General features: G+C 49.4%; 1 protein-coding gene across 1 annotated transcript in view; it reads left to right on the forward strand.

The window, feature by feature from the left end:
• The window catches only part of C8H1orf94 (chromosome 8 C1orf94 homolog), a 33,798-nt gene that overhangs the window by 5,799 nt on the left and 5,687 nt on the right, over nt 1-22,312 (forward strand). Inside the window, 5 exon segments of the mRNA XM_063107079.1 lie at nt 11,095-11,766; nt 14,641-14,662; nt 14,734-14,986; nt 16,044-16,219; nt 20,647-20,724. Coding sequence (XP_062963149.1) covers nt 11,095-11,766; nt 14,641-14,662; nt 14,734-14,986; nt 16,044-16,219; nt 20,647-20,724 — 1,201 coding nt within the window.

Here is a 22,312-nt window from a genome sequence, read left to right on the forward strand (position 1 = left end):
AGCCCGTCCCCCACATCGGTGGAGCCAGTGAGACTTGGGAATCCCAGGGGCTGCCTTGTTTGAATTGCTCTCCCAACAAACCAATTCTTTGTGCTTCTGTTATTTAAACAATTAGGTAAACCCTACTTTTCTGGAAAAATTGCTTGGAATACATATCCTCTTTCATTATTCTCATTATTTAAAAAACTTGAAACCTGGTAATGGGAGTGACAAGGACAAGGCCCGCACATGAAACTCAGGTCCTAGAGGAGGAGCCAGCTCTGGAGGTCTTTGGGATCTAATGCTAGACTAGTGCTTTCTCCCCTTTGAGGGGTCAAACAGCTCTTTGAGACTCTGCAGAAAGCTGCTGTGCACCCTCTTGCCTGAAACACATCCTCACATCCCTCAGTGTTTGGTGACTGGTTTCAGAGACCCCCCCTGAGCCGCAGGTTGGAATCCTTGCTCTGAGACCCCACACTTAAGCAAGTGTCTCCCTGCCTTGATCTCCCCCAGGGCTGGGTCTCAGCGCCCCATACTTTGACATCAATGCCCCCCCATCCTTGTTTGTCAAGGGAAGTAGTGCCTGAAACAGTGCCAGCAGACAGAGGCCCTTCTCTCCTGCAGTCTCTCACACATCCTGGCAGTCTGTCATCACGATGGCCTTTGACACCATGCCTCCCCACTTGTCCATCTTCTGCCACCTTCATGACATCTCTGCATTTGGTTCCTTTCTCTCCTGGATGTCCTCCACCCTTCGCCAGCTTCATCTTCCTGAAGCACAACAACAGCGCTGCTCAGACATCGCCCATGGCTCCCCATTGTCCTCTGACCCCCTGGGCTGGTCGTCAAGGGTCTCTGCAGTGACCCTGCCTCATCTCTAGATGCACACCTTGCTGCTTCCCTCCACAGGCTCTGCACACCACGATGAGCTACCAGCAGGTGCACATCGCCCGGCTTTTGCTCAGGCTGTTCCACTCCCGGGATTGCCTTAAAGATCTAGAATAAGTGTGTCGTCCTGACTTTTTTACTGCTCACCCCATTCAACATTTTTTTTCTTTCCCCTTCTTCCATGTTCCTCTCTTTAATTTGAATAAGCCATCATACCCTACCTCTTTCCTGAGGGTTGTAAGGTGGCTCAGATAAAAAAAAAATAGGTGGATTAGACTCTCAGCACACTTCCTAGCTATAACTAAGTTCCTCAAACTTTCTGTGCTGTTTTTGTTGTCTGAAAAGTGGAAAAAGTCATAGTGACTACCTTAAAGGGTTGCGTGGAGGTTAATGAAATAATGTATGCAAAGCTCACTCAGCACCTGGAGTAGAATAAAGACTCCATATTTGTCATCATCATCACCATTGTTATTATCAAGGATGAAATGACAGGACAAGAACGACATGAGGAGAGGAGACTTACATACAGAAAACTTAGGCTAAGGGAAACTGCTCGGTTGAGGACAGCATTTTACTTGAGAATCTTGGCAGCCAGGGCAAAAAGGGAGAACATAACAGTTGGTTTTCATAACTCATACTATCTATAAAGAGAAAACAGAAGAGATTATCATGAGGCAGACGCTTCCCTGGTTCTGAGGACTACATCGTGAGGGTCTTCGTGTGCGAGTGATGGAATGGGAGGGTGGTTTAAAACCAGCTCTCTTGTTGACCTTTGGCCAGCGGGGAGGACACACGCCCCCATCAGATCTACCAGTGCAGTTCCCGAGTGAGATTTCTGATGAGGGAGTGGTCATCCAGCACATACTGTGTGCTGCCTGTGGCGACAATTCCTCCTCCTGCACTTGACCATGGACTCCTTAAGGGCAAGGATTGGGTCTTACTCATCTTTTTCTCCCCAGTACCCAGCTGAGTACCTGGCACTCAGTGACTATGCAGCATGTATGAATGAATGAGGAAGTGAGTGATGGATGAGCCATAAAAATGCCACCCCAAGGACAGTAAAGCCCAGAGGTGGCTGGGATCCAAGCAAGGGGTCATGGTCACCAGAGGAAGGATTGACGGACATAGGGACAGAATATCAATAAGCTAAGACATTGCAAGGTTTTGTTTTGTTTTGTTTTGTTTCCTTCTGCCTTAGGCTGCAGAAAAGGCCACTAACATTTTCTTGAGCACCTTATATGTGTCAAGCTCCATAGTTTAATTTTGTGATTTATTTCATCGTCTTAGCAATTCTTCCCATTAGATGGTCAATATTACTCCCATTTTATAGATGAGGAAGTTGAGTCTCAGAGAGATTAGGCAGCTTACCCTTGGTTCTCCAGATCAGAAGGAGCAGAGCAGGGTTAGGAGTCTAGTGAGGCTTCAAGACCTGAGCTCTACCCAGACACCAGGAGCCCTTCAGAATAGCCTTCTGTGTCTGCTTAGCACAGGAGCCATGAGCGGTGAAAGAAGATGAATCATGATTAACGTCCCACTTCCTGTGTACCTCTTTGTAATTTAATTTTATGGTTTTGGGAGCTGTGTCGCAGGTTGTGGGAGCCTGCAGAGATGGGCCACCAGTGGTTTGGTTTAATCCCCTTTTTAATATCTCTGTTGCAACGTTCTTTCCAATTCAGCTCCCAATTCACATTAAAAAAATACCTCTTCCTTAGGGTAAGCCTTCCCTTATTAAACAGATTCAAATGAAAAGTTTTAAAGATAATTTGAACAATAAGAGTCACTCTGTAGCTCCCAGCCGAAGCTCCTTTATTGCTGTATTTATTTCCTAGTATTTCCTGTCTCATTCCCCAGATCACTGAATCCCTCATCTCCCCAACCTTTCTGGTCCTTGGCCCAACTCACTCCTGCCCCCTGGAGGGAGAATCAGGAAGGAGCGTTCTGCGTGGTGGTGGTGGGGGCTGTCTCATTTCCACGTGTCAGCGTACCGCCTCAGGCCGTCCCACCTGCCCTGAGAGGCAAGGAATTGCTGCAGAGCATCTAGAGGGAAATCCACACCTGTCTGGGTGTCTCCAAGTCTACCATTGCATCAAAACCACGACAGGGAGTAGGAATGGGGGATGCGGGGGTGGGAAGAGGGTGAAGAAAGGATATCTGCTCAAAATACAGATGCCCGGGCCTCATGCTAGACCAGCTGAATTGTCATTTCACCAAGAGTGCCTAGGAATCTGTATTTGAAACAAACACCACATGGCTCTTATGCATGTGTATAGAAGACTATCTGACACTTTGGGGGTCAAAGATGAAGGAACCTCAGGATTAAAAGGGAACTGTGGGGCACAGCTTTGAGAAGGAGGTGTTTCAAAGAAAAGTGTAGAAGGAGAGAAGGAGACTGCTCTTTACTGAGTTCTAGGTGTGTCCCAGGGACATTATAAAAAGTTTATGTACTATGTGTGAAGACCTTTGCTAAGAAATAGGATGAACACGAAGTCCAGACATGGCATTCAGGAAGCTAAGATTTTAGTGTCACCTCCTTTAACCCTGGTGGGTATCACCAGCCCACTTTGCAGATGAAGAGACTGAGGTCTCAGCAATTCCCCTGACTTCTCATCTTTAGTAAACCAGGCTCTGGGCTGTGAATTGGGCCAGTCGGACTCTAAAGCATGCAGCCAGGCTGGGCTCTTTGTGGCCACAAGATCTCTCAGTTAGAGCTTCTAACATTTGCACAGTGCTGCTGACAATTTACCGAGTGCTTCCACACCCATCATCTCACTTCATCTTCACTGCAGCCCACAGAGTGGAGGAGGACTGGGGACAGGAGGCCCTCTGCTCAACCCCTTCACCCCACCAGGGAGGTCCCATGGACAGAGCTCAGTGGGTTTCAAGGTACCTTTCAGACACAGGCACACAGGCCCTGGCATGGCAACTAAGTCTCAGCTACTGTCAACTTTCCCCTGCACCCTGAACTGAAAGAAGTGGCTCAGGCCCCTTGGGTGCTGAGAGAGCTGGAATCTCTTGGGTAAACTTGAGAAGTCTTTTAACCTTCCTGAGCCTCAGTGTTCTCTTTCTAATTTGAGAGTGAAGATGCTCACTGTATCCTTCACGGTTGTTGTGGAGACAAGCGCCACACCTACCCGGTGCCCAGTAGATTCATCATAGATATTGGCTCAAGCCTCAGTCCCCACCGGTCACTCCTTTGGATTGTCCTGGAAGAAATATCCCTCATCCATGGAAACCAGAGCCTGCCACCTCCCTACTTAAATCTTGCCAATGGCTGCCCTGTGTTTTTAGAATAAAATTCTTAAGCACCACCTCCAAGGCCTGGCAGATTCTGACATCTCTAACTTCACCTCATATGACTCCTCTCTGCGCACATTAATGTGAACATTATTCCTACCAGTGCACTAAGCTCTTTCCCACTCATGGTCTTTGCACATGCTGTTCCCTGTGTCTGGAAAGCTCTTCGTTGCATTCTTTGCCTGGCTAAGTGCTTATTCTCCATTAGGCCTCAGCTTAAATGACACTTCCTCAAAGAGGCCTTCCTTCCTCTCCTGACTTAGGCACATGCCCCTAGCATTCTCACACGCAGCATTTCACTCTTGGTTTCCAGAGCAATATAGCCTAATGGTTAAAAGAGCAGCATCTGAGCAAGATTGAAATCATCCTCTTTGTCCCTTTGTAATTGCGTGACTTTGGAAAATTACCTAACTTCTCTGTCCCTTGGCCAGTTTTAAACCTGGGATAATTGTATCAATCTGTGTCAGGAAGCTTTTGATACATAACAAGCCATCCCAAAGCTTAGTAGCTTAAAACTACAACTATTTACTTAGCTCCCATTTCTACAGTTTAGCAGTTTGGGCTGGGTTCAGCAGCGTGGTTCTTCTGGGGTAGGCCAGGCTTGGCTGAACTTGGCTCATGCTCACCCATGCGTCTGCAGGCAGCTGGGTCTGGCCAACTGTTGGTGGGGGCACACTAGGGCTTTTCTTTATGTGATGCGTCATCCTCCAGCGGCCTAGCCTGGGCTTGTTCACATGGAGGTTGCTGCATCACAAGAGAAAGAAGAGTTTAATCCCTATTACTCAAGCACTCAAGTCTCTGCTTCTTACTGAATCAAGATGAGAGGGAACTACCAAAGGGAGTGGATATAAGAAGGAGGTGACAGAATGGGTGCCAATACCATACTCAGTCTACCCCATTTGGGGCGTTGTGGAGATTAAAATGAGAGTTTTGCATGTAAAGTGCTTAGCAGAGTGACTGGCTGGCTTGATAGTTAGCATTCGATGAATGCTAACTCTTATTATTTTGTGAAACATGACCCGAGGCTTAGCCATATTAGGCAGCTTACTAAAGGTTTGGCCTCCATTAAAAGGCAGGGATTTGAATCTAGTTTCTGCCTCCCTCCAGGGACCGACCTCTTAACTAGTATTGTATGCTACTTCACTCACACAGACACATGAAGTCAGAATCTCACCCAAAGTCATAGGTCAGTCTCCAGAAGGAACCACAATCCAAGCCCGGGTCTGCGCCCAGTGCTGGAGTCTTTCACTTGCTTTGCTCTTTAATCAACCATGTTGCCTGGGGAACAGGGCCTGGGTACTGTGTTTGCCGTCGGTCTGAAATGCCATAGCTAGAAGAAAATATTTGTTTTGGTGTCCTCCTCCAGCACTAACAATTTTCTGCTTGCATTTTTCTGTTGTTTGGCTCAGATGAATAGCAGTTTTCATCTTTGCTGTGTGTTATCATGTACACAGAACTGTTGTTGGGGAGCTAACAGCATGCTTGCTTAGTCATTATTCTGGGAAGGGGTGCCAACCAGTCAATAGCCTTTATTTTTATATGACTCCGTTCACTGCAAATGCAGAAACAATCACAGCATCTGAGCACAGAGCCACCACCAGACACCTATCATTTCTGGAAGTGGGTGAGGCCGGGGCAGGGGTGTGGTGCAGGAGCTACGGCACCAAATGTGACTTGCTTCCTTTGTCGGGAGCCCGGGAGCTGGGTTAGCCTCCCTGAATGATTCACTGTGATAGAGTCTGTGATAGATTTTATGGTTTTTACCAAGCCAAAGGAGAAAGCAAACAGCACAGGAGAGGTGCCAGCACCGGCAAAACTTCACAGAAAAAAAAAAAAAAAAAAAAAAGAGAGAGGCGGATTCCAGGAAATGCAGGCGAGCAGGCTTAGCGTGGAGCCCAGTGAAGTTGTGAGGTGCATGCTCAGTCCTTCTGTGAGCCCCAAGATGATGGCTCAGGATCAGTGCGGGTTCTGCGTGGGGTCTGCCACCAGACTGCCTCGCAGAGGTAGGGAGTTCTTAAGACCAGGCCGAGCAAGACCACTAGCGTCATCTATCAGCTCATGGGAATGCCAGGCCAACAGTGGGACGTGAGATGAAAGGATCAGAAAACAGAACCGAAGCCAGACAGGCTGCAGCCAGTGGAAGGAGCTGGGTGGTCTCTGGCCTGGGAGAGGAACAGGGGTGTGCACTCAGGGATTCAAGAGCCCTGAGAGATGGGCAAGGGTAAAGGCAAGTGAGCATGTTCATTCATTTATCCAACAAGTATTCATCAAGCTGCAGTCATGTGCTAAGCGCTGTTCTAGGCTTGGAGGCCTCTGTGGTGCACAAGGTATAGTCTCTGCTCTTGTGGAGTATATGTTGTTGTGGGGAGTAAAGACATAAAAAAGATACTGTATGATAGTGATAAATACTAGGATGGAAATAAACAGATTGCTGGGGTAGAGAGTGCCTAGTAAATGGGGGACACTTTTAAAACATGGGAAGGAAACGCCACTTTGAGAATATGCCACTTGAACTGAGGCCTGAATGATGAGGAGGAGCCAGCCAAGGGACAATGTGGGGGGGGAAGCATTCCACAGGAAAGTAAAGGCCCTGGGGGTGGAATGAACTTGGCATTTCGAGGAATAGATGAAAGACAAGTGTGGCTGGAAGAAGAGGTAGATGGGTCCAATTTGTGTAGTGCTCTGGGGATCATAAAGGAGTTTGGATTTTATCCTGTGTGTAATGAGAATCCACATGAAAGCTTTAAGCAGGGGAATGGTGTGATCTGAATTCTGAGAAATGTCCTACCTCTGTGGGCACTCAGTTTTCTAGAACAAATAAGAATAAGCAAATCTTGTTTTCTTGGGGGTAGAGGAGGTGAGGGTGGGAAGACCCTGGATCAGGCAGGAACTTCTAACTACACGGCAAATCTCGATTGCAGCGAGGTGTTTGATAAAGGCTCTCGTGGATGAATAGAGATGGCACGATAGTGACTGGATTGATTTATTCCCCCGAAGTGTTGATTCAGGATTATTGTCAGGTTGGGAGGGGCGTCCCTAGCATTGTCCCCAAGGCTCTGCCCTGGACTCTCTCCTGTTCGACATTTCTATCCATAAATTGGTGGAAGACTCAGAAGATGTGCTCATCAGACATGCAGCTGACATGGAGCTGTCAGGGACAGTTAATGCCATGGATGACAGGCTCAAGATTCACCGTGATGATCTTCGGCAGGCGGGTGCAATGGGACGAGACCAGCGTATCCCTGATTGCACTCAGATTGGTCCAGGCAGCAGGGAGACTCCACTGGAGAACTATCTCCTGAAAGGAGGTCTGAGCTGGGGATGGGGGGGACTTAGTGGAGGCAGCCGGACACTGCTGCGTCCCCACGCCAGCCTCGTCCCTTTCTTGGTGACAAGGTCTTTAGCCTTGTGGGGTCATTCTTCCCATCTGTAAAGTGGGGATGATACTGTCTATTATTGCCCAGGGGTGTGGAGAGGAATAAATGTGAGCATGTATCTGGATGCCTGGTTTCCTGTCTGGCCTGCAGGGGACTCCAGACAAATGCAAGGGAAATAGGAGTTTGTAGAGGCCAGCAGGGGAAGGCCAGATGCCCTGGGGCAGCCCTGCAGGGGCACATGGAGGACTCACAGCCAGGGTGGCCCCTCCGTTTGTTCTTGGCCCGGCAATGCTCCTTCTGAGAATGCCAGCTTTCTAAGAATCCCATTGACCCCGGCGGTGTGTCCAGAGGGGAATGACCAGGAAGAGTCGAGTCTGGAAGCCAAGTTTTCTGGGAGTCATTGTGAGTTTGGAAGGGAGAAAAAGAGATGGTTGCAGCTGGGAGGGACACGAATGTTTTCTCAGACACCGCAAGGGCTGCGGCTTGGGAAAGAGAAGGTGCGTTCTTCATTGCTTCAGATGCCAACGGGGGTGCTGTGAGGGGAGGTTGTGCGGAGGCCTATGTGGGTGCACGGTAACTAAGATCTAACCATTGGTATAACGTTATAGTAATTATGCTGTGAACATTTATTGAGGGCTTACTATGCACCACGCTTGTGCTAGGGGCTTGCACAACTTATGGAATCCTCACATGTTAGCCGCACTTGGCAGAGGAAAAGTACAAGGTGTAGAAGGCAGCTACCGAGAGAGAACAGGGACTCACACTCAGCTCCTGCTGGCTTCTCTCCATCAGCCTGGCTCCGGGGTTGGGGAGGAGCAGAAGTGTCCTTTCAGGTACTGAGAAGAGACCATCCGTGGGATGTTTTTTGTACCAGGACCTCAGGGTCCTATAGTTCTTTTAGAAGCTGCCTTGACTGCTCCTTGGAGCTGGTACTTTAAGGGATTTGGTGGTGAGCCGTGTATGTGTGTGTGTGTGTGTGTGTGTGTGTGCACGCACACACACGCACACAGGCGTGCAGCATGTGACAAACCCATGCAGCCACTGCCCAGCTTCAGCAGTGATCCATGTATGGCCAATCTTGTTTCATCTATTATGCCCCACTTCCTCTCCCTCCCTCCCCCTGCTGGACTAATTTTAGAGGAAATCCCAGACATAATTTTATCTGTAAATACTGTAGTATGTATCTCTAAGAGATAAGGACTCTTTTTGTTGCTGTTGCTTGAGTATATCCACAATACTGTTCTCACAATTGAAAAAATTAACCCACAGTATTCCTCCCTCCTCTGCAGGGGATGTGTTCCAAGACCCCCAGTGAATGCCTGGAACCTCAGATAGCACCAAACCCTACATATACTATATAGCCTTCTTGATCTGATAACCAAGACAGCTACTAAGTGACTAAATGGCAGGCAGCTTGTCCAACGTGGATATGCTGGGCAAGGGATGATTCACGTCCTGGGCGGGACGGAGTAGGACAGCACAAGATTTCATCACGCTACTCAGAACAGCGTGCAATTTCAAACTTATAAATTGTTTATTTCTGGTATTTTCCATTTCATATTCTCAGACCTCAGTTGACTGTGGAAGACTGAAACTGTGGAAATCAAATCTGCAGATAAGGGGGACTACTGCAATTGCAGTGAGTCTTGCTAATTCAGAAAAGTTACGGGTATACAGCTTGCTTTTTGCAGGGTGTTTTGGGGTAGAGTGGAGGCAAAAACTAACTCTTCACATATCTGATTCCTGTGGCTCGAGACTCACCTGCTCCTTTGAGGATGATTATGAAGAGGAAGAGGAGGAAGGGGACCTAAAACTTGGGACCATGGACTGGCAACCTCTTTATTCTGATTGTTCCCAGGGGGCACAGCCATGAGAGTGGGGCCTAGTTACAGACCTAAGTCTAGACATGGGAAGGAGGCAAAAGGAAGGAAAGAGGTGAGAGGGCGGGGAGGAGGGAGGGAAGAGAAAGAGTGGAGGGAAAGAGAAGATAAAGAGGAACGGTGATGACTCTGCTGGTTCTCTGTATGGTGACATATGAGTCATGTGTGCCCGCCTGTTTCTGTTCATGTGTGTGTGCATCAAACACATGTGTGCACGTGCTTGTATGTGCATGTGTGTGTGCTCATACACAAAGAGCATCACCAGGAAGGTGTGGTCCCTGCTGGGAGTATTCCATGGTCACTGCTTGGGTGGGTTATCAGAGCTGGAGTGTGCACTGGGCCTACCCGACTGCAAAGCCCAAGCCGCAGCAGCTGAGTGCCACTTGTAGGGCTCTCTCATTTCCCTTCTGCCTTTCCTCCATCATCTTCTCCCTCAGCACTCCCAGGGGTAGAGCACTCAGCAGTTTCCAGAATACCTGGTGTAGGCCATCTCATCCACCCTCCACAGGAGCCCATCCGGTAGGGATAGTAGACGGTCTTAAGCTGGGTGGTCCTGGTTCTCCTGGAAGTGCCACCAGGAAGGAAGGTGCCTACTTGCTAAGGACACTGCTGGGCTTTGTGGGGCTGCCATCTAGGCCAGCAGGAGGGCCACCCTCTCCCACATCTGGAGAGAGCCAGCGACCAGGAGCCTAGAATCCAGGGGACCATCAGGTGCCATCAGGCTGGTGTTGGCCAGCAAGGGTCCAGATGGAGGTCCAAGGTCTGAGGAGCAGATAGAGGCCAGTGTTTAGGTACAGAGAGACCCTTGTGAATTGGCGCAGGGACCAACCATCTGCTGGTGCCACCCCCAGGGCAAGGCCCAGTCCAGAGGTCATGATCTTATCAGAGGTTATTGCCAGACAGGGTAGACGTAGGTATCCACTGGGCCATGGTATGGAATCCAGGGTCCAGAGGCCCAGCCAGGCTGACAGGGTATAGACATAACAGCTGACATTCGTATTGCCCTCACTCTATGCATGACACTGTCCCAAGTGCTTTACATCTCTAAGATATTCCTACTAATCAGATGAAGGGGCTGGGGTACCACGATGCTGAACAACTTGCCCAGGGTCACAGAAATGGGAAGTGACAGAGCCAGGTTGTGAGCTCAGGCTGAACACGTCACCGTTCTGCAAAGAGGCAGCGGGGCCTGTGCTGTGTTCCTGGGGGCTTCTCAGAGCTGAGCCCCAGTGCTCTGGATGCCACACTTAGAGCTGTTGGCTCACTCCTGACCACTTTGCTGCTGGACAAAAGTCCCCAGTGAACCACCTCTTTGGTCTTTCATTGCTTCAGGTCCTGGGCACAATGAACATGAACAGGGGGGATGGACTGAAATAAGGCTCAGTGAGGTGGTGACTCTCCTCGGCTCACTCAAAAAGAGTGTTGGGAGAGGACCCAGGTATCCCCATTCCCAGAACCACACTCTCAGTCTACACCCCACTGGTGTAGTGTAGAACTCTCTTTGGAGTCCACTGTGTGTCCATTTTTTCTCTTAAAAAAGCAATAGGTCTCTCTTACCTGGAAAGGTGTTTCTGTCATGTCCTGCACCCATTGTCTTTCCCTGGGGCCTGTGTCCTGCAGAGCCACCCATTGGTGAGCTGGCACTAACACTGTCTGTCTCTCTGACCTGTTTGCAGAGCCCTGGAGCTCAGCAGTGGCAAAGATGAGATCTCCCTGTTGGTGGAGCAGGAGTTCCTGAGCCTCACCAGAGAGCACCTCATCCTGGTCAAAGAGAGCTCAGGGGAGCCGGAGGCAACTGGCAACTGTCCCAAGGGGACCAGAGAGCCTGCTCCCTGCATTCTCACACCTCCCCTGTTGGCAGGCAGCAGTGAACACCCAGGAGCCTCTGTCATTGCCGGTGACAAGGTTATGGAGCAGGTGTCTGTGTCCGTTATTGGCAGCCGGCAGGACTGCAATTCTGCCATGTCTGCAGTCACGGGCATCCTGTGTGCCACCAAGGTCAAGAGTGCCAAGGGGACAGAGGACGGGGGCCATAGCCTGGGTGCCTCCAACTCGGAGATCAGCAAGCTCCTGGCCCAGTTCCCGTTGAAGTCCACCGAAACGTCTAAGGCCCCCGACCACAAAATGGTGCTGGAAGAGACAAGAGTCATCAAGGACTTCCTGCAGAACAGCATGTTTAGTGGCCCTGGGCCCATGGAGCCTGGGGGGCTGGGCCCGTTCCTGCTGCTGCCACCCCCTCCTCCCCCAGGACTCCCCGACAAGCTCCCTGAGCTCCCTGCTCAGAAGAGGCAGCTCCCCGTGTTTGCCAAGATCTGCTCCAAGACCAAGGCTGACTCCACCTTGGAGGGGCTGAGTGAGTGGGGCTGAGTGGGGCTGGGAACTGGGTAGACAATGGGCCTGCAAGGAAGACATCCTTTCCAGGAAGGCAATGAGGGCTGCAGCATGCACATAAAGTGTCTTTGTGCAAAGCACGACAAAGCAGCCTCTGGCGGGCACAGCCCCCAGGTACAGGCTGTTTTCAGATCCCAGGGGTCCCCTCTGTTGAATGCTCGCATGCAGGGCACAGCTTGTGCCAGCAAACCCAGAGGCCCAATACCAACATGCTTTAAGAAGAGAGATAGGCATCATGTAGTAACACTCGTTTTTTTAGATCTACCAGGTATGCAGAGTATGTTGAAGGAAGTGTTTCCCCTAGCCGGGTCCTGGGTGAAGCTGCAGTACAGGGACTTTAAGATAGATAGAAGAGAAATTTGATTGGCAACTGGGTCATTTGGCTTCTGATGGAGGCACCTGTTCTGGCAACGAGGCCTGGTCTACTCTCTCTGGGGCAAGGGGTAGATGCAGAAATTATCCAGGCGCAGTTCAGATGCTTGGCGCTGGGATTAGTTCCCCAGGACTCCAGGAAAGTGCATTCCCATTCCCTAATTGAGGAGTCTGCATCCTTCTCAGGAAATCCAGCCACCTCCCAAGTTTCCCTCACCCCCACCTCCAGGATTCTGCATTCTGTTCTGATCTAGATGGTTCCAAGAAGGCATACTGATGGCAGAGGCATTTGCCTACAGTCAGCATTCACTGGGAGAGTTGATTGTATTCATGTCAACCGAAGGAAAAACTGCCCCCAGGCTGACAGCATGAATGGATAACTGAGAAATGTCTGTATTGAGAAGGCCCAAATCCATCTCCCTGACAAAATGAAACAAGGTCACCCTGGAGAACATTGTGTCCTGCAGTGTTGTAGGAAGGCCAAAGAATAGAGCTGTGGACAGGAAGCTGTACTCTGCGTCCTGGGAAGCCTCTAGGAGCCAGAGGGCTATGGGACAATGGGCTGTGGGTGTGAGAGTTGAGCCTTGTCTGGAGGGAGGGGACCTTCCTCCCACCTCCTCCTCCAGGAGGAACGCATGGATACTTCCCTGTCGGATGGAGCTGCTGGGCTGGAGGTAGTGTTGTTCCACCCACCCTCCCCACCACTTGTGTGTCTGTGTGGACAATTGTGGAGGCAAAGGTGTGCCAAAGGGAGCTCTGCAGGTGTGCATGTATTTGCTAGAGAAAATGCAGGTGGATGCATCTGAGTGTGTCTGTGTGTGTGTATTTGTGCATGTGTCCATCATATGTGTAGTTGTGTATGTACATGAGTCAAAGGAATGACAGACAAGAATGTGTGTGTGTCTATGTACCCAGGCCTTGGAAGAGGGAGCTTTGTAGATATTTAAGGTGACTGTAGGTATGTGTGAGAGGCTACAGGTGTGTGGGTCTCCAGGGAAAGGGCTATTAGTAGTGGATAGTGTTATTTCAGCACGCTGGCTGGCAGCTAAACTCGGCAACCAGAGAAACTCTGGCTGAGACTCTAGGGACATGTTTTGCTAAAAATGTCATTTTCTCCTAAATTGGCTCGGGCTAAAGTGGCTCTTTCCTTTTCTGGGATGGTGCTAGGAGGGCAGGCCAAGTCCTGTCCAGACTCAGCCCCCAAGCCACCAGGTTACAGGGGCCAGGAGCCAGTGGGGTCAGACTCACTCCCAACAGGTAACAGTGGGGCACAGGGCTCTGATCTGGCCGCTACCTGGTGCCTGCAGTGTGTCCAGCGTAATGCACAGCCCCTGGGCAGGTGGCCAGGCTTCACAGCTCAGCTCCGGGGAGACCTTCAACGACCTCCAGGCAGGGAGGGAGTGAAGGTGACTGGAAGGCAAGGCCCCCTTCCCTGCCTCAACCAAGGCAATGCCTTTAAGAAAACCAAACATATATATGTATACACACACACACACACACATATATGTATATGTGTGTGTGTGTATATATATATATCCCACCATACCTAATTTTGCTTGAAGAAACAGTTCCATTGCTATAGAAGAAATGTGGCTAAAAATCACTGCTATGGAGGACCCCACACTGTCCCAGACAGTGCCTTGCATTACCCGAGACTGGCCCCAGTCACGTGCCTCCCCTTTACTCCAGCCACATCCAGAAACTCACTATGTCTCTCTGGTGCTTCCAGACCTTTGCCCAGTTACCCATGCCCAATGTGCCTTTCTCCCTGGAACCCCTGGATGTAAGTAAGGCCTTGCTGAAACCCCACTTCCTGTGGGAAGCAGTCTCAGCCACCCTCCTCTCCCGTTTTGTCCCTCTGACACCTCCTGGTGCCCATCTGCCTTGTCCTGGAGCTATTTTGGGGCATGTCACTCTCTTCTCCCTTGTTGTGAGCTCCTGCAGGGCAGAGTCTGGCTCTGACTCATCACTGTGTCCCCAGCACTCAGGTCAGGGCCTGGCATTGACGAGCAGCCAAATAGCCTGTGAGCCATGACACAGAAGTAGAGTCCGTGACGAGGGACCAAGCTGTGGGGCTCAGACTGTGTGCTCTGTAGGAATGGATGCCTCCCCTGGATGCAAGAACTGTGGCCAAGTCATCCTTGTATCCCCAGTCTGGCACTCTGGATGGTTGGAAGGAAGGAAGGGGGGAGGGAGAAAGGAAGGAGGGAAACAGAGAAAAGAAAAGATTGGAAGGAAGGATGAATGGGTGGATGGAAGGAAGGAAGAAACGAAGAAAGATAAAGATGGATAGACAAATGGATAGAGAATGAATAGATGATGGATGGGTGGATCAATAGATGCGTGAGACAGGAAGACCAGAATGAGTGGTCAGGGAAGGCTTCGGGGAGAGACAGGGGTTGTATTTGGCTGAGAGTCTCCCAGAGTGGTCTGAGCCTCAGCTGCATGCTACGGAGGAGCCATCATTTAGTCCACAAGAAGGTGCTCCTGGCATCCAGCAATTGGCTTCTCAAAGGTGTTGACTCAGTTTCCCTCCTGCTATAGAACAGAAGCCTGGCACCAAAGAGCCAACGAAGGGTCGAGAAAGCCTCTTGCTCAGCCAGTGCCCCCAGAGCCAGAAGGACACCTGTGGGGAGGACAGCAGCAGTGACCCAGTGGGCCCTACATCCATGGCCCTGCCGACCAAGAGGACTGCATGGCCAGCTGAGAAGAACCTGCTCTGTGAGATGCTCGGGGCTACCAAGAACCCAAGCAAGCAGCTGAGGCTTCGCAGCAAAGTGGAGGTGGATGGGCTGGAGCTAAAACGTAAGCTGCTTCTACCCAGGGTGGGACCACACAGGAAGGGATTCCAGAGACCGTTGTAGGCCCCAAGGGTGGCTCTGTCTTATCCATGGGCAAGTCACTACCTTTCTCTGGATGCCAGTTTTTAAACCCATAAAATGGGGAAAATGACTTTCTCTCTGTGTTTCTTATCGGGAATACAATTGCTAGAGAAACATAGTTGGTTTTCAGGGGTCAAAGGGGAATTATTAATGATCAATTTTGAATACAGCCCTGAACCAGCATATACTATATCCTCTTATACTGCCCAAGCCAAAGAAGAACCCATGCTTTAGATTATTTCCACTTTGAAGGTACTAATGTCCCTGTTTCTCTCCCTTGTCCTCCTACGACTGTTTCAGTCAAACCCCCTTTCCCCAAAAAGATGCCAGTCATGGGAAACTGAGCACCCATTTCTGATTCTATAAACCCACAGAACATCTTGTAGAGGAGGAGAATCCAGGATTCACATCCTGAAATAACTCAACCTAACCTCATTCATTTAGTCTAATTTTGAGGCACTGCACACTGAATTATTTAATGTTTTAAAATACTAAAAAAAATTATTTCCATGTAGATGCAACAACCTGTGCAAGATTCTCAGTGTTGTCAAGTATGTGTCCTTGGGGGGGGGGCTTTAATAATTTGGGAAGAATGAATTCCAATGGCATAGCAATTATTTGTGTAACGCTGGATTTTTCTAAAGCACTTGAGAGAATTTGATTTTGTAAGCAGGTGAAATACAGCCCTAGCAATCTGGTTTATTGTATCCCCTTGCTAACCTGCCTCCTTTACTAGTGAATGATTCAAAGAGAAGCTCCAAGCCAGACAATGCTGGTTTCATCCCTTCCAAATTGGCTAGGTGTGAATTAATGCTGTTTCCTGTAGTCAGAAATTCACCAGAACTTTGAAGAACCCTCTTGGAACTTAAAGGACCTGACCTCTGAGAATATTAATCCCTGGGGCAGTCATGGTGCAAAATGCATCTTGGCCTCTCTCTGCCTCAATCACTGAAATGCTTCACCTCTCCTGTGATTTATAGTTAACCCACTTGCGACGGCTTCCGACAAGAACAACCTCAAGTACAAGGGAAACGTTTTCACCCCACACTTTGCCACAGCCTTGACCTCCACAACTCTGAACCAGCCGCTCTGGCTCAACCTGAACTATCCACCTCTGCCAGTATTCACAAATCACTCCACCTTCCCGCAGTATCAGGTGAGGAGGTGGGCCCTGGCTTTCCTGTGGCCACGGAGGAGGTGTGGCTGCAGGGAGTCTGTTCACAAAGAGCCTTCAGACTACCCTCGAACAACATCCATACATTCTAGAGGCTTTATCGGAGCCATAGTAGGGCACCATTGACTTGTTAGCTTGTTAGTTATTTTGTTCAGTGTGGCCACATCAGACCAACCACTTGATACACACACACACACACACACACACGCATATATAATTCTAATTTTCCATTGCCTGAATTCCAGTTCACTCTGTGCCATTTATTCCAGAGCCACTTTGCTAGTCTTGGCTGGTTAAGCACTTGGGTTCCCAGGGTGGGATGCTGGCACAGTCCTTATTTCCTACCTAACTTTCTGCAACTTCCTTTAAAGTTGGACAACATACATCTTAGATTACTTGAGACAGTCTTGGTGTAGGTCTTTTGTCCCAGCATAATTATTAATAGTACCCCTTTTCTCCCTTAAGTGTCCTGGTTTGGATGACAAATTAAATGGCCACCTTACTTAAACTATATCCATGTGGTCTTAGCTTGTCCCAGCTAAGGCGGCTTGGCACACATTCTTGGTCTCGGGTTCATAGCTAAAAGGGAAGGGGTGGCCAACACAAGGGGTGGTGAAGCACTTGTAGCAGGGTGGGAAATTTTACTCACAGAATTAATTTATGCAGGGAAAATGTAGTTTCTTTATTTTGTCGATTGAACTTAATATCCCTCAAGAGCTGCTGCCCACTAGATAGAAGGAGGGAAAAATCAAATTAACGTCCACTCTGGTTTAAACCTTAGTCCAATCCCATAGCTTAAATAGTCCATTCAGGGAGTGCTCAGGATTTTCAGGAAAGATGCTCAGCCTCTAAGACTTCTCAGTCTTCTCTCCCCTCCCTGGCTCCTCTCCAGAGTGGCATGTAGTTGTATGGGGAAGGCAGGAACTCAAACTTGTGCTTCCAGGAGCTTGGCCATCTGCTGCCCCAGCCTGGCCTGACAAAGCTTGGAAAGGGGAGATAGAGAAGGAAATATGCCTGGCACTCTGTCCCCAGCTATGTCCCTTCCTGTCTCACCAGCCCTCGGGGCCCTATGTCTTTTCCTCCTTTGCAACAGAGCAGCAAGCATTACAGCTTAGATCTCCTCTGCAGAGGGGGATCCTCCCTACTCCATGTAAAGACTCAGCGAGCTAGTCCACCAGGCTCAGCTCCTGAATCTGAAAGGAATCTAGCAAAGTCTCTCTTTCTCTCTCCATTTTGCTTTCAAGACTTTTTGTTTCTTTGTTTGCTAAAGAGACCAAGTACCCACCCTCTCCCCAGAGATATAAAGCCTCGGCCTCGCCATTGAGGTGAACGTTGTAGTGGAAGGTGATCTAAGGGGGAAATTGAAGTATATCAGTTTTATATTAGTGATGCATTATCTTTACACAGGTCTTGAGAGAAATGTTCCTCATGGATTCACCGACTCCTTCAAAACTATTCTTTTACCCTGTGTTTTTGTGTTTGCTTATTCACTATTCCTTTATTCACCTACTCACTGATCAAGTCATTTCTATTTATTTATAAGCTCTTTCATTAAGCGATGTTGAAAACCTTTGCTCCACACTGACTGTAGGCCCATCATTGTGCTAGGCAAGGGCACTCAAGATGACTGAGAAGCTTGGAGTCTAACACAAGTTCAGAAATAAATCAAAGACCTGCAGGATGCACCTCCCTTTCTGAAAGAGAAACAATTACATGATTTTCTAAAATGCACTCACAGAGCTCATCCTGTAAAGCTAATTGGCAATGGTTTGTGTAATTAAGTGGGGATAGTATCTCTTCGCTATGTTAATTTCTTCTGACTTGACTTTTTTTGAGTGGGTGAGATTTGGACATATTTTCTGAGCATGAAGTTCCTCTATCTTCAGAGATGCTGGTGTTAGCATCGTACGGCTGACTGCTAGGTTCCATGGCTTCTGGGCAGAAGTAGAGGAAGGGCCCTGGCTGATAGGGCCTGCTGGGTTCCGTGAGGCAGTTCAGGCCCTGACCAGGCTCAGCTCAAGTGGGCTGTAGAAGGCACTGACCCTCCCAGGTAGTAAGGAAGGACAGTGTATTTACCTTCTCCTCGCTTCTCGTGATCTAATGCTATTCAGCTTCAAGACAGCTGATCAAGGGGCCTGAGATAATAAAAGGAAGGCAGGTTTTGAAATCAGTAGACTTGGTTTTAAATCTGCTGCTTCCAAGCTGTGTGGCCTTGGGCAAGTTAGTTAACTGCTCTGAGCCCAGTTTCCTCGTTTGTGAAATGGGTTCATAATAATTACAGCAGTAGCTGCAGCGTATACTGATTCAGTTGTAAAAATTAATTGAGTCCATGGATGGGAAGGACTCTGTAAAATCTAACGTGTGATAAAGATGTTGGTTTTTATTATTCAGCCCCGATCTTCCAAGGAAACAGGGTCAGGGAGCTCTGCAGACCTTGAGGGGACAGAGAGGAGAAACGGGGAACAGACTATCCTGGTCTTTTTCCTGTTGAGCATTAGGAATAAAGATGAGGTTCCAAATCCAATTTACTCAGAGCTCTGTGGTGGAGGGACTCAGAGACGTGGAAGACAAAGTCCCCAAGACTGAGGAGCTTCAGAGGCTCCTGGCAGCTCGGCATGAAGGAATTCTGCTCCCAATTAAGGAGGGAGGGTGTGTGGGAAGAGGCCATGGCCTGAAGCAAAGAAGAGTGAATGCTTATTTACCCTTGCTTGTGATTTTCTGAAATTGCAATTCTAACAACTAGAAATATCCTCAGAGTCATACAGTGCTACTCATACTGATGAAGGTGGCACCATCTCCTGGAAACCCACCCCAGGACTGGGCGGTGGGAGGAGGGAGGGTGGTGGGGGGTGGCGGTTGCTTCTCTGGAACAGATCCTGGGGTCACCTGGTGCAGGCAGGTGTGGCCTGGGGAAATTGGCTGTGGAAAGCAGAGTTAAGTGCTAATGGAGGTGGCAAGGGGTGGAATAGAGGCGGGACACTTAGCAACCTGCCAAATGGCCTTGGAGCTCACTGAGGGCTGGGAACAGGCAAGGCAACCCCTGACTTCTCTGTCCAGGTTCAGGCCAGGGCTGGGGTCACAGGGACCAGGCCATGGTCATAATGGGAGTGAGGCTGCCCCGGGGTGTGAAGCCTAGATAGAATAAAGGGGCACAGGTTAGCTGGTTTCAGGTGGAGGAGTCGGTGAAAGTGGGAGGGGCTGAGTACAGGAAGGTCTCAAGTGTCAGGTGTATGGAAGTAGAGAGCAAGGAGGGGCCCTGAGAGGATGTCACTCTTAGGGACCTAGAAGATAGAGAGACTTCTCTGTAGACTCCACATCAGGGATTCCAGAGCCTTTTATGAAGAGCCCATGGCTGTGAGGAAGTTGTCAAGGATGTAATGTCAGCTGCCAACACTTTGACAATTGGCAAGCTAAGCCCAGAAGGGAGGCAGTGTTTCAGGGCGCAGAACCCTCTGGGAAGGTGTCCTGGGCTGGGAGGTACTTAGCTCTTTGAGATGCATTTTAGAGGGTAGCTCTGAATTGGCAGGTAGAGGCAGAGTCTGAGACTGGTGGAGTCATGGGCTGACCCCACCCACAGAAAGAGCTGTGAATAAAATTTCCATTTCCCATTTGGCTGGGCTGCAGGAGAGTCTTTTCAAGGGAGGGGCAGTGAGAGATGATAAACATAGCTAACGTTTACAGAGTCCTTACTGTGTGCTGGGTACAATTCTGAGCTCTTCAGATGCATTAACTCATTTACTCTCACACTGACCCTCGCTAAGCTACAGACACAGGTGAATGCATGGACACACAGACACACAGCAGCAGAAACCCAAGCTAACACACCTGGGTTCACAGTTCACATTTGTACACAGACACAAGTGCAGACACACATGGAGATGTACTTAAATAAACAAAGATGCAAACCAACAACAACCACCCCCCCGCCCCAGATACGCATGGACACCTCGTGTCTTAGGGCAGGAGTGGGTTTGGGTGAAGGCATGTAGACAGCAACAAAGATAACATGGCTACCTTCACAAGCTTTGCAGGCCTGAACACAGCGGATCGTACAGACAAGGAAAAAGAGGCCTAGAGAGCTGAAGCGACTTGCCCAAGATCACATTGCCACTAAGGGGCAGATCTGGGATTCAAGAGGCAGTCAGGCCCCTGGAGCTCTTATCTTAGACACTCACCAAAAAGGCTGTGAAGCCTGTAAAGAGGAGCTTCCCGTGTGGCGTGAGTTGTGCTTGTCCTGGCCTGATTCCAGCTGGTCTCAGGCAGCTGGTGGTCTGGCCAGCAGTGTGATGGGACACACTCAGCCCTGTCTGAGATCCAGGCATAGCAGCCCGAGGCTGAGCTGGGTGGCTGCGGCTCCCTGGCGGGGAACCCTTTGCCCAGCAGCACTGAGCCTCTCACTTTCTCCCCAGGGTCTGTACCCCCAGAGGGCAGCGAGGATGCCCTACCAGCCAGCTCAGCACCCTCAGCTGGGGTGCTACTCCCGGCAGGTAAGTAGACACCCCCTTCCGCTGTCCCTGCTCCATGAAGGCCTTTTGGATCAGAGGGACATCTTCTCCCTCGTCTTTGTCTAGCCATAGGTTCTGGCCCACCTATGGTTCCCAATTACAGACACACATACCATCATGCACGTGGAGACACACGCCAATGTCCCTACGTGATAATAACAGATGGCACTTAACGGAGCCCTTACTGTATGCCAGGCCCTCTGCTGAAGGCTTTATCTGCACTAATTTAACCTTTGCAACCACCCTGTGAGGCAGGTTATAGATGAGGAAACTGAGGCACAGACAGATTGAGTCACTTGCCCAAGGTCATAAAGTTAACATACAAGTTAGGTTTTGCTGTGGCAACCGCTGACTCAGTGTCTCAGGGACTCTCGACAAAGAATATTTATTCCTTGCTCTCGGGTCTGCGAGTTGGCTGAGCTGGGCTGTGGATCAGGTCTGTGCTGTTCCACGTGTCTCTCCTTCCAGGCCTGGGCAGAAGATACAGTAGCTGGTGCTCCTTACATGGTGGGTGGCAGGAGACAAGGGGGCAGGCAGAAGCACGCACTGCCTCTGAAAGCCGCAGCCCAGAACTGGTACATGGCAGCTTCCACCCACCTTCCATTGGCCGAAGCAAATCATATAGCTCTGCCCAGCATCAGAGGGGCTGGGCAGTCATTCTCCTCCCATGTAGGGCTGTCAGTTAAAATACGAGACGTGCAATTAAATTTGAATTTTAGATAAACAACGAATAAAATTTTAGTATATTTGAATCCCCGTGCCAGCCACCAAAAAAAAAAAAAAAAAAAAGAATTTAGTATAAGTATGTCCCAAATGCATGGAACATACTTATGCTAAAACTTATTCATCATTTATCAGGAATTCAGGTTTAACTGGGTGTTCTGTAATTTTATTTGCTAAATCTGGCAACACTGCTCTCATGGGTAGGTTAAGGATGAATATCTGCTGGACAGTAAAACGATGACAGAATTGGGGTTTGACCTCGGGCAGCCTGGCGCTACCAGTCACGATGCTTTACTGCCTCTTATACACAGATACACAAAAATACAGTATCAACATAAAGCAGCGGGGAGAGAAACACAAACACACACATGCAGAGGCAGCTAGAAATACAGATGCAATTATAACATGCCAGCAAGCGGCATGAGTACATGTGCATGCACACACAAATAGATGCAGGAGCACATTCAGGGATACTGAGTCTTGGGGCAGGAAGGGGATGTGAGGAAAGAACTTAGAATGGGGGCATAGAACCACCAAAGATCAACCTGCCCCATCCCCAGGCTAACCTTGCACTCCACACGCAGGTGGACAGACATCCCCACACGTCAATTTGCAGACTCTTCTGCCTTTCCTGTCTCTCAGGAAGCCCCACCCTTTCTCTGCAAACTACATCTCTGGGCTGGAATATGTTAGACTATTCTGGAGCGTAGGGAAGAGCCCATAGGGGTAGCCAACTTTATCACTTGGACACAGACTGCTTTTATAGCAATAGGAGCACTTCGCATCCTGAGATGCAGTAGAGATGAGAGACAGTGGCTCGCAGAACCTCAGCCATGTCACCTCCATG

This window comes from Cynocephalus volans, chromosome 8 (assembly GCF_027409185.1).
Source record: "Cynocephalus volans isolate mCynVol1 chromosome 8, mCynVol1.pri, whole genome shotgun sequence".
Lineage (NCBI taxonomy): Eukaryota > Metazoa > Chordata > Mammalia > Dermoptera > Cynocephalidae > Cynocephalus > Cynocephalus volans.